This window comes from Juglans microcarpa x Juglans regia, chromosome 1S (assembly GCF_004785595.1).
Source record: "Juglans microcarpa x Juglans regia isolate MS1-56 chromosome 1S, Jm3101_v1.0, whole genome shotgun sequence".
Taxonomy (NCBI): domain Eukaryota; kingdom Viridiplantae; phylum Streptophyta; class Magnoliopsida; order Fagales; family Juglandaceae; genus Juglans; species Juglans microcarpa x Juglans regia.
The window spans coordinates 5,314,402-5,324,661 of record NC_054595.1 but is presented as its reverse complement, the minus strand read 5'-3'; the positions used below and the strand labels follow the sequence as shown (position 1 = coordinate 5,324,661).

The 10,260-nt window shown below is 35.9% G+C and overlaps 2 protein-coding genes across 2 annotated transcripts; both read right to left on the bottom strand.

Moving 5' to 3' along the window:
* Positions 1-1,276: 1,276 nt before the first annotated feature.
* On the bottom strand, positions 1,277-4,541 carry LOC121247592 (probable WRKY transcription factor 24). Its single transcript, XM_041145967.1, has 2 exons — positions 3,911-4,541; positions 1,277-1,716 (listed from the first exon to the last, which is right to left on the bottom strand). The coding sequence occupies exons 1-2, from the start codon at positions 4,366-4,368 to the stop codon at positions 1,539-1,541; spliced, it is 636 nt and encodes a 211-aa protein (XP_041001901.1). The 5' UTR covers positions 4,369-4,541; the 3' UTR covers positions 1,277-1,538.
* Positions 4,542-6,949: 2,408 nt separating this feature from the next.
* LOC121247591 (39S ribosomal protein L46, mitochondrial-like) lies at positions 6,950-9,726 on the bottom strand. The gene is made up of 6 exons (XM_041145966.1): positions 9,560-9,726; positions 9,120-9,185; positions 8,589-8,663; positions 7,421-7,550; positions 7,235-7,360; positions 6,950-7,093 (listed from the first exon to the last, which is right to left on the bottom strand). The coding sequence occupies exons 1-6, from the start codon at positions 9,712-9,714 to the stop codon at positions 6,950-6,952; spliced, it is 696 nt and encodes a 231-aa protein (XP_041001900.1). The 5' UTR covers positions 9,715-9,726.
* Between the last annotated feature and the right edge of the window lie 534 nt (positions 9,727-10,260).

Here is a 10,260-nt window from a genome sequence, read left to right as displayed (position 1 = left end):
GAGCATAGCATTGTTAATCCAGTTTCAACAATGTATCGATGTTTATACTCAAGGATTCCATGCATTTAGCTCTAATGTCTTTGGACGTGAGAGATGGCGAATGATACCATGTTGTTCTTAATGGGATAGAAAATGTTTTTATTCAAATTCACCACATGATATTTGTCACATTGAAAAATATAGATTTTTAGCTAACTTGATTTTTGACCACTCGTTGTAAAACTATCAATTAAGGTTTTGAGAAAACTAATTTTTTTTTTCTTTAAAGGATATATATAATCAAGTTTAACATGTATGTCTTCTTCTTGCAGGAGATGCAGTCCGTCCTTCTTACGACCCGTTGCTAGAATTGACCAGCTCGTGACCCTATCCTTTATCTTAAAGTCAGAGGAAACAAATTCAATAATACAAGAAGAAAAGTTAGTAAGTTTGCTCATAGAGATTTATACTTTTCACATACATAATTAAATTCAATAGTACAAGAAGCTGAAAAGTTAGTAAGTTTGCTCACATAGAATTTTCTTGATGTCAGGGTACAACGCCTAGAAAATTATTAAGATTTAAATTGCCATACGGGATGGTTTTATGGCTGTATGACCGATATGAGAAATGGGGAGCTACGATCCATCAACAACCATAACATGCATGGTCATGATTATCGGTGTATGGTTGGGGAATCATATGAGCATTGGCCCTATGTCAGTATACCACTGATCAGTGTTTGATTCCTGAGGCTTGGAAATTGTGATAGATGCAAGAGCTTAAGACATATTTTCAGCATTCTCATTATTTTTGTAGGAATAATCATACAGCCTATACCAGCATTTAACAGTTATATCATGTCCAGTTTGATCACAAACTTGATATGATTGTTTTTATCAAATTCATTTCAACCATAGAAGGTTGTTGACACTTTTACTAAGGCCTATCTTTCATGACTTGCTTTTCACTGCTAAAATCCATGCTTTTAGTGTGCCCTTCCCCAGTCACCTTGCAAAGAGTTTAATTTACTCATGAAGATATCGTTTTTTACAATGCTAGCCATGCTAAAAATTCAAGAACAATAAAAGCTAAAGCTCAAGTACTTGTTGTTCAAGATCATAAAGTCACACGTGATTTGTAGATGATGTGCACATTTTTTTATGAATCAACTTGTTTAAGATAGCACTAATGCTTTAATTTGTTTGTTATAGTTAGCTTGTAATATTTACTCTACATTGTAGTAGTTATCTTGTAATTATCATTCTTTTTTTGTAACTATCATTGATCTAATCATAAATAACTTGATCTTTGTAAACTATTTTTTAAGTGACATCAAATAAGCATTTTGGCTAAGTACTTGACTAAAACACCTAAACCTTTCACATACATATATTTGCTTCGTGATCATATAATATAAACCAAATTTCTTATACAAGCTGAAGTACTGATAGAATTAGAATGCACGTCATGTGACGTTTGGGGTTATAACTAGGAAATGCTGGGAATAAAGATGATCATAATTCTACATGTTGCAGTGTTGTATTGTAGTGATCAGATTAAAACCTAGAGAGGAACTGTATTTGCTTCAAAAGAGGAGTTAGGGTTTCCATCAGCTTCACACAGGGATGATTGTGAATGCCCTCATATGTCGTCACGACAATGCTTGTATCCTTGCATAGCCTTTGGACTTGTTTCTTCACATTGCATGTATGATGTGTGCATCGATAATAGCTCCTTGTCCAAGGTTAGCAGCAAATTAAGAGTCAGATGTATTTTCTTCAAAACCGGCTAACACATGTATTAAAAAAAAAAACAAAAAAAACACCATGCAACATTAATCTCATATATATGTAGGTTGTAACTCTTCAAGACTCACCATGTAATGTCTAGTTATACATAGTCCTCAGTAGAAAAGTTCAATGACATAATTATATATATAGCTGATTAGCCACATTATTATATAAACAATCTCTTATATCATTTGATTAATTTGTCAGTTTAGCATATGGAGTTGCATTGATCAGACGTATTGGTTTCCATCATGACAAATCCATATATATAGTTCAACAAACAACATTATAAGGTAATGTTAACATTATATATAGTTTAACGTTAAACATGCACGTATAAGGTTAATTCTAACAATCTTAGTTATGAAACTACAAATAAATGTGTAGCCAAGAAAATTGAACCAGGATTAAAACATATATATTTACTAACTTCTCAAATGAATAAAAAATGTTGTGGTAGAAACTGACAAGTCCAACTCTCTGTCTCCCTTTGTTCTTCCATTTGCAAATTACCTTGGGTTGATTATTGCTTTCTGCAGATTTTCTCTTGCGCAAAGAGTATGGCTAGATCACAAAAGGGGAGAAAAGGGTTGGTTCTGATTTCTTCTTATTTATGTTCTCTTTTCATTAAAAACAAACTCAAGATCTGTCAGAATCTTTCCATTGTTTTGTGGAAATGGGTAAAAGGATTAATGGTTTAAAGGTGAGATTTCAATGTTATAGCATTCACTTGGAATTTTCTCTAAATCCATGTCGACTCAAGTCACTGATTAGAACACCAAAATACGTTGAAACTGAGGTTGCTGGAACTGCTAGCAAATATTTGGCTTCCTAGAATTTCATAATCCTAGATTGGGTGAAAACTTGGATCTGTGTTAAGATGGGGCGCGCATTTGGCTTTGAAAAAAATTTACACGCTAACAGATGGTGTGCGGTGTGTGGTCTTGATCTAACTTCAGAATAGATTTTCTCAAAAACAAAACATACTTCCTCCTTAAGATACATGGAATTAGAAAAAATACTCGAAGGGTCCAAAGAAATGGTGAACTAGCTAGTCCATCAATAAATAAGTTAAAACCAAAACTAAGTAGATCTTATTCTTATGATAAAATATTTGGGTTGTATCATATATATTCATCTAATGCTACTTGAAAAATTCATATAAATAGTTGCACATAGTTGCAGCAAAACATCTATCTCTCTCTTTCTCTCTCTCTCTCTCTCTCTCCCCATGAACTCAGAAAATCCCCTCTCAAGCAAATCAAGAGGAATGAAATCCCTAACTCAACAAACCCAAAGGAGATGAAGAATGACTGCTTGAGACATTGCTTCTTCCAAGGCTCCTATCAATTCAATTTGTTGAGGGGGAGAGGGTGGGATACAAAGGGAAGGCAAAGATCATATATCTCATCTCAATGAAAGGCTTCGGCTAGCTCAATTGTCCGAAGCTCAAGAGTCATAGGAAAAAAATTTACTTGGTGGTTTCCCATACCATGATGTCTAGAATCAAAGAGCATGTGCATGAGGTATATATAGCAAAATGTGGAGAGGAAAATCCCAGTATGTACTAAGAGTAGTAAAATGTGATACGACCTACAAACCAAATGCAAGCAAGAAACGAAATAAACAGATTCGAATTTAATATGATTGAGTTTGAATCAAAACAAGTTGAATCGATAAGAAACGATCAAAAAACATGTCAATTGTGGGTCAGACCACAAAATCTGCAATCAACCTATATAGTCTGAATAAATCATATTTTCAATATCAAAGATGATATATACTGAACTTCTGTTTTCAAATTCTATAAATGTTTAGTTTTTTTACCTTCGTTATTGTAAGGGTATTATTGATATGATCATCTGATCACTTAATATCTCAAAATTTTTGACCTTTTTTTTTTTTAAATGTAATCTAATTTTTTGTAGATATTAATTAATTTTTATATATATTATTTATTTGGATGTTGCTTATATATAGAACGTGATAATACAAAGAAAAATGAAAAATTAACAAAGTTAATTGGAAGCGGTAGTTCTATATAGATTTTATAAATAATTCAGCCATGCATATTGCATGCATGCATGCGTGCAACGTAAAAAAAATTGAAGTATGAGAATGATCTTTAATTAGCAGACCTGGGATAAATGCTATTCTTCACAGCTTTCTGTCCATATTTTCTCCACCGGTACCCATCATCGAGAATATCGTCCGTACTCCGAGTCTGAAACGCGAACTTAGGTCGCGTTGCAGCTTTTTTCATCCTACGAACTTTTTTCTTATCCTGGTAATCACCCTTTTCTTCCACATCCCCATTTTCAGATATTATTGAGGAAGCACTTTCCCTCATTGGCTTGATATTTTCAGGGAACCCAGCTTGATCTTGATCAACTCCAGAGAGAAGCTGGTTGACCCAGTCGAATATTTCTGGATCAAGAACTTGGTCATGACGAGAGTCTAAAGGAGGGTGCATTAATGAGGATGAGAAGGAGGAAGGGATGAGTGAGGGTGTACTGAAGAGGAACGGAGGACTTTGGGTTGGAAACAGTCCTGGCGTTGGTCGTGGTGGGGATGATGGTTGATCTTGGCCTTCCATTGATGAAGCTCCAGATAGAGAATCTATGGCGATGGTGGGAATGGAAAGGTTGGAGAAAGGAAGTAATTTATAAAGAGAAATTATAGATATTGGATGGTGAGAAGGGAGTTGGACTGACCCACATGAGTCAGAGAGAGAGAGAGGAGAGAGAGAGAGAGAGAGAGAGAGAGAAAGAGGCGTTTAAGGTTGGAAGCTGGAGGATTCTGATCTCTGTGTGTATAATTCTCTAGCGACCAGTTAGCTATATCTTCAATTAATCGAGGTTAACCCATGCAACAACATTTCAACCACTTCAGTTCACCTGCCCCTACGGCTACAAGTCAAAGCTGGAGACGTGCCCTTTCATGCATATCGTTATCACCGATGCCATGCATTTGCATCTCTCTCTCTCTCTCTCTCTCTCTCTCTCTCTCTCTCTCTCTCTCTCTCTCGGGATATGATGAATTAAGAGAACATGACAAGCTATGTACGTATTTAGGACACGTTTTATATTAAAGGTCGTACTAAAGTTTAATATGCTTTATATGTTAATTAATTGTGGAATAAATAGTAATACACACGATGATGTTCATAAAACCACACAAGTTTGCTTGATTAGGTAGTAGTACTGGATGTTTTCCTATGTTTGAAGATCATCCACTTTGACCTCCTCAGACCATCTAAGGTACCTTCATTTCTCCTTTCTCTCTCTAATTTTTTCAAACTACGTGCATCCCATTTGTTGACATCATGCAACAAGCTGTGAAATCTTATTCATTGTCCTTTTATTTATCATATTTTGGTAAAAAAAAAAAAATTTATGTGATATCAAGTAATTGAGAAATCATTTTTTTTTATTCATTTAATGTCATGTTAGAAATGATAAAATAATGATAATTAAAATAACAATAAATAGGGTTTTTCATTAATCAAAGGCGGATTCTAGAATTTTCTTATAGGAGCGAGTTAGCATTTAAGCAACTTGTAAAATTCTTATATATTTTTCATAAATATAGTCCTCTGATCTCTAGGTTCTCTCTCAGGGAGATAGAGGTGGGATAGAAGTCCTTAACGAAGTGAATATGTTTAAGAGTGCGTCTCTGGAGATCTATGGTTCAAGAGTGGAATCTGTGGTACAATGGAAAAGTTGGAGGAAATGTGGGGCCATATGAATCTTACTAAAGAGGAAGATGCAGCTATTGACATTGGTAGGGAAGAGATAGAAGATGTTCAGAGGAAAGGTGATCTCCGGTTGATTGGGAAAATTTGCATTGAAAGACAGATTGGGAAGACGATTCTTGAGTCCACTATGGCGAAAGTGTGGAGATTGAGCAAACCAACTATTTTCAAAGGGGTTGGACAGAATGGGTTTATTATCATCTTTGCCACGCATGCAGATAAACAAAGAGTTCAAGAGGGGTGGCCTTGGTTTTTTTAGATCAGTTTTCTCGTTCTTAAACCGTTTGATGGGCTGACTCAACCAGGCAAGACGAGTTTTGACCAAGAATTGATGTGGGTTCAATTGCACAATTTGCCTTCGCAGGAATGAACCGAAGTTGTGGTGAAAAAATAGGCAATTCCATTGGCAGAGTCGAAAAGGTAGATGTGGACAGGGAAGACATGGGCTGGGGAAGTTATCTAAGGGTGAAAGTTCTCTTGGATCTTAAAAAACTGCTTGCTAGGGGAAGAATAGTTATTATCAACGGTTCAAGGATATGGGTGCCTATTAAATATGAAAATCTTCCCAAGATTTGCTTCAAATGTGGCTGTATGGTTCATGATGTTAATGGTTGTAAACGGCAAGGGAGATCATTGATGATGCCAAAACAATTCGGGCCATGGTTACGTGCAGAAAGCGGAGGTAGACGTCGAAATAATCATATTCATAGACAAGGCGATAGGGAGAGGCAGGACACTGAGGGAGATGGATCACATGCAAGGTGGCGGAGTTATGATGATCACGATGAACGACGATCAACCAACCAATCTTCGATGAGAGCCTCTAATTTGGAAACAAATCATTTTCCTAATAGGAATTGTTGATAGACCAGTTTACCAATTGATACATAATGTCAGAAAGAGGCTAATTAGACAAGGACCATGATGAAACCACACATGTTTCAATATAAGTCTTACTTACAAGTCAGTGTGAAAGAAGCATTTTTACATGCTGATACAAGGGAATTTGATTTATAAGATAAGTTTAAAATTAAACTCTTTTGCAATGCAAATCAAAATCCTATCATGTTAACATTTGTATAGGGTGTCTCCACATCAATTTGAAACCAGAACTTCTATTCAGCAAGACCAAAACTGGTGAGGATCTCTCTTTATTGCAATAGAGAAGAGTAGAGTACATACAAAAACAGCACATACGAACAATAGTGTTCATGCGTCCAACTTGAATCAATAAAGGATCCAAGATTTTAAGTGCCGAACCCATTTGTTGCGCTAGCAAATCTCAACTGCATCCTGCAGCCTAATCCCATGTGAGCCTGTATTGCAAAAAAGAATTTTAATGCTAAAACAGATTCATATTGACCATCAATATTGTCTAAAGACAGCCTATGTGTGGATTGGAAAACTAAATATGATTGTTGCATCAGCTGATAATCATCTTGTTGAGGAATTCAGCTTGCTCGGGAAAATACTCCAACAGTTCATCCTTGGTCACCCAAACAAAATCCTCACACTCCCCAATGTCGAACTTGTTGGTTGCAACCACTTGGGACTTGAAGAAGAATCGCTGACAAAGGGAAAAGGCGAGGGCTTAAGATATAAACAGATGTCACCATTACTATTATTCAGTAATCCACATGAGTTGCCAATTTATGCCATCATTGGGACACGCCAGAGCAAACCAAAATTAATTATAAGTTTAATGTACCTTGAAAGATGAAGAGTCCGACTCATGCTCTGTCGGCTGGATAACCATATGACCCATTGGAGCATTTCCAACAAAATATGTGCGGGAAAGGTCTCCAATCACAGATGCTAATGCAGACTCTGCACACTGCAAAACTAAGAGTTAACACCGTAAGAAGAAGAGCAGCAGCAGGCAAAAAAATCACACCTTGCGTAATGTTTTCTCAGAGTCGTGAACTCTTTCAGGAAAATGCCAGACAGGCTTCCCACTAGGAGCTCCAAATGCTTTGCCATAGAGAAGGAGATAAAGCCTTTTGTCTAGTGCTCTTTGCAACGACCTAAAGCACAACAAGAGTCAATTACTTTTCTTGAAGAAGTTTGCATTAGCCACATTGAATTTCACTACTAGATAATTTAGCAATATAAATGGCCTTTAGAAATTCCTTCAGTGGTAGTAGGGGGAGGGGGAATTGGACAAGCTAACTTTAAAGTCAGCCGGAAAGAGATTGGCTGTTGCTCTCAACACCATCCTCATGCGTCAAGTGAGTTTTCCTTTAAACATGTACACAGTTTTTCACAATCACATACAGATATGAATACCGACTATCTCATAGAAAAACCATGCTCCAATCTTGACAAAAATGAGAAGTGCTACAGACACAAAGTTTTCACAAAAGTAAACTCACAAACTGATGTGTCTTCATGTGATTCGTTTAATCTACTTTACAATAAAAGTAACATTACAATCTAGCATACTATATTAAGCTACGTCAATTTGTGAGTTTGTTTTTGCGTAATCTCTTTATGGCTAAAGTATTTCTCGAAGGAAATATGTAGCATTAAGACAAAAGGCAGACCTCTTGCCCATGTATTGTCTAATCTCAGAGATCTAGGTGTCCATCTCTATGTCATCCTCCCTAGATCAATAGTACTTCTAACAAGAAATTCCATATGTTTATAAACCCTCAAGTACTTCATCTTCACTGGACCGATAATACTTCTAACTGGAAATTTCATAAATTAATTACCCCCCCCCCCCCCCCCCAAAAAAAAAATCACGCACAATAGTCTCTATAAAATGAAAACAAATGAAATTGCAAATAGACAGATTTATCCAGTATTAACCTAAACGAAAGGGAGTGAGATAGAATAAAAGGCCAATTCAAATCATACAAAATATTAACCACAATCACTTCTGAAAACTACTTAATATTAGCAGACAAGATTCAACCATATATCCAGGAACTTCCAAGAAAAAGGGGGAGGAAAAAAACCGACTTCAGAGCAGTTCAATTGTTTCAACTGCAATAAATTCTTCTTTTTTTTTCTACTCAGAAAAAATGGAATGAAAAAATACATAGAAATCTGCTTCATACTTCTTATCGTTCCTTTTATCAGCTTCGGTGATCCGTGGAGCTGGTTCATAATCCATTTGATAGTCACCTCTACCCCTGATCATGGAATTCATTGTCACGCATAAAGTTGTTAAAGAAATAAATTCTATCCACATCCATATGTGTTAGGGTGAGAAGGAAGAGTGGAGGGATGGGGTGATGTACAGAGAGTGCAGGTATAATTACGACTTACCGAAAATTCTTAGATGAGTCCTTACCAAGTCAAAGTAACAGGCTAAATATTTTGAGCCACATTCACATGCTTTCGAATGTTAACAAAGCAAGTAAAAAATGTACCTTTTTTTTTTTTTTTTTTTTTTTTTGAAGAAAGTAAAAAAATGTACTTGATTCATACTTTCAACTTAACAAAAGATATTAATGTTTTCCCACTTTTAAAAAAAAAAAAAAAAAGAACATATTAATGCTTTCCCTATTGGAAAAACTAACGAAAAGCCATGAAATATATGTGAAACCGAAAACAACTTAACAAACCACTACGTCTGGATATCTTACCTAGAATTAGACTTATCTAAAAGTTCATCTGGATATCTGCGTCGATATTGCTGTCGCCACCGAAACCTAAACCCAAGAGAAGCAAAAGCAAATCCCAATATGAGCTACCGTAGCATGAATTTTTTTCAATAAGAGATGCTTAAAAAAATGGCTCTAATAGTCTAATTTGTCACATACACCCACTACCAAGCATTTATCCCCCATTTTTCTGACCTAAACCTCTGTTTGTTAGCTCAGAAACGGAAGAAACGAAGCAAAACAAGCCGAACTTATGGCCATGTAGTGGTATAAAGTTCTTATTACAGTTTATTAATTACCGATTAAAAGAATTTAGTTTCTCATTACAGTAAAAGCTCGGTTCAAATCGTCCGAAGATGAAATTCTTTTAGCTCAAAAAATAAGAACGTGAGATGAAAATAACAAAAAATAAAAGGACATACGAGAACTCCTGAAATGCGTAAACGACAGGGTCGATCTTTGGGATAACAACGGGCAAGCGCTCGAATAGTACGGAAGCTAAGATTTTCTCGGGTTTCGTGCAGAACCCACGCGCTTTCACGAGCGGCCGAGCCAACGGAGTCAAAGATCTCTGCATTCCCGATCGAAGCTGTTTGAATGCCCTAAAACCAGCTTACTAGAGTAATAACAATATAGCGAAGGAGGAGAGGAGGAGGAGGAGGTGGAGGTGGCGGTGGAGGTTTAGGTTTAGGTTTTAGCAGTGACCGGCCATGGCGATGGGTGAGGTTGAGGGTTTATTCCTCTGGATAATTTAAACGTGGGCTTTCTTTATTATACTCCATCTAATGGGCTTGGCCCATTAACACTAACGAAATTTGTCGTCTAGAATAATGAGTATGTTCCCAAGTTCATGATTTTTCTCTACGTTTCGTTTCTTAAGCTCTTTTGAGTTTTAAGATTTTTTTTATTCTTTAAGTTTAAGATTTGAAAAATTCTATATATCATATTACCATCTCACTTTCATCCTATTAAGTATGATGTAACATATTTATTACTATTAAATGATCATTTATTGCATACTTCTTTATTATCTAACGATAATAAATATGTCACATACCACTTAATATAATCAAAATAGGATGAGAGTGTAATGTGTAGTATTATTCATTTTATATAATTAGTT

Excerpts from the sequence above, each read along its gene's own strand:
- LOC121247592 (XM_041145967.1), bottom strand. The coding sequence starts at position 4,368 with ATGGAAGGCCAAGATCAACCATCATCCCCACCACGACCAACGCCAGGA. Across the intron at positions 1,717-3,910 it reads AAGAATAGCATTTATCCCAG|GAGCTATTATCGATGCACAC; the intron begins GTCTGCTAATTA and ends ACCTTGGACAAG.
- LOC121247591 (XM_041145966.1), bottom strand. The coding sequence starts at position 9,714 with ATGCAGAGATCTTTGACTCCGTTGGCTCGGCCGCTCGTGAAAGCGCGT. Across the intron at positions 8,664-9,119 it reads TTAGATAAGTCTAATTCTAG|GGGTAGAGGTGACTATCAAA; the intron begins GTAAGATATCCA and ends TTCCATGATCAG. Across the intron at positions 7,361-7,420 it reads CTGAGAAAACATTACGCAAG|TGTGCAGAGTCTGCATTAGC; the intron begins GTGTGATTTTTT and ends TTAGTTTTGCAG.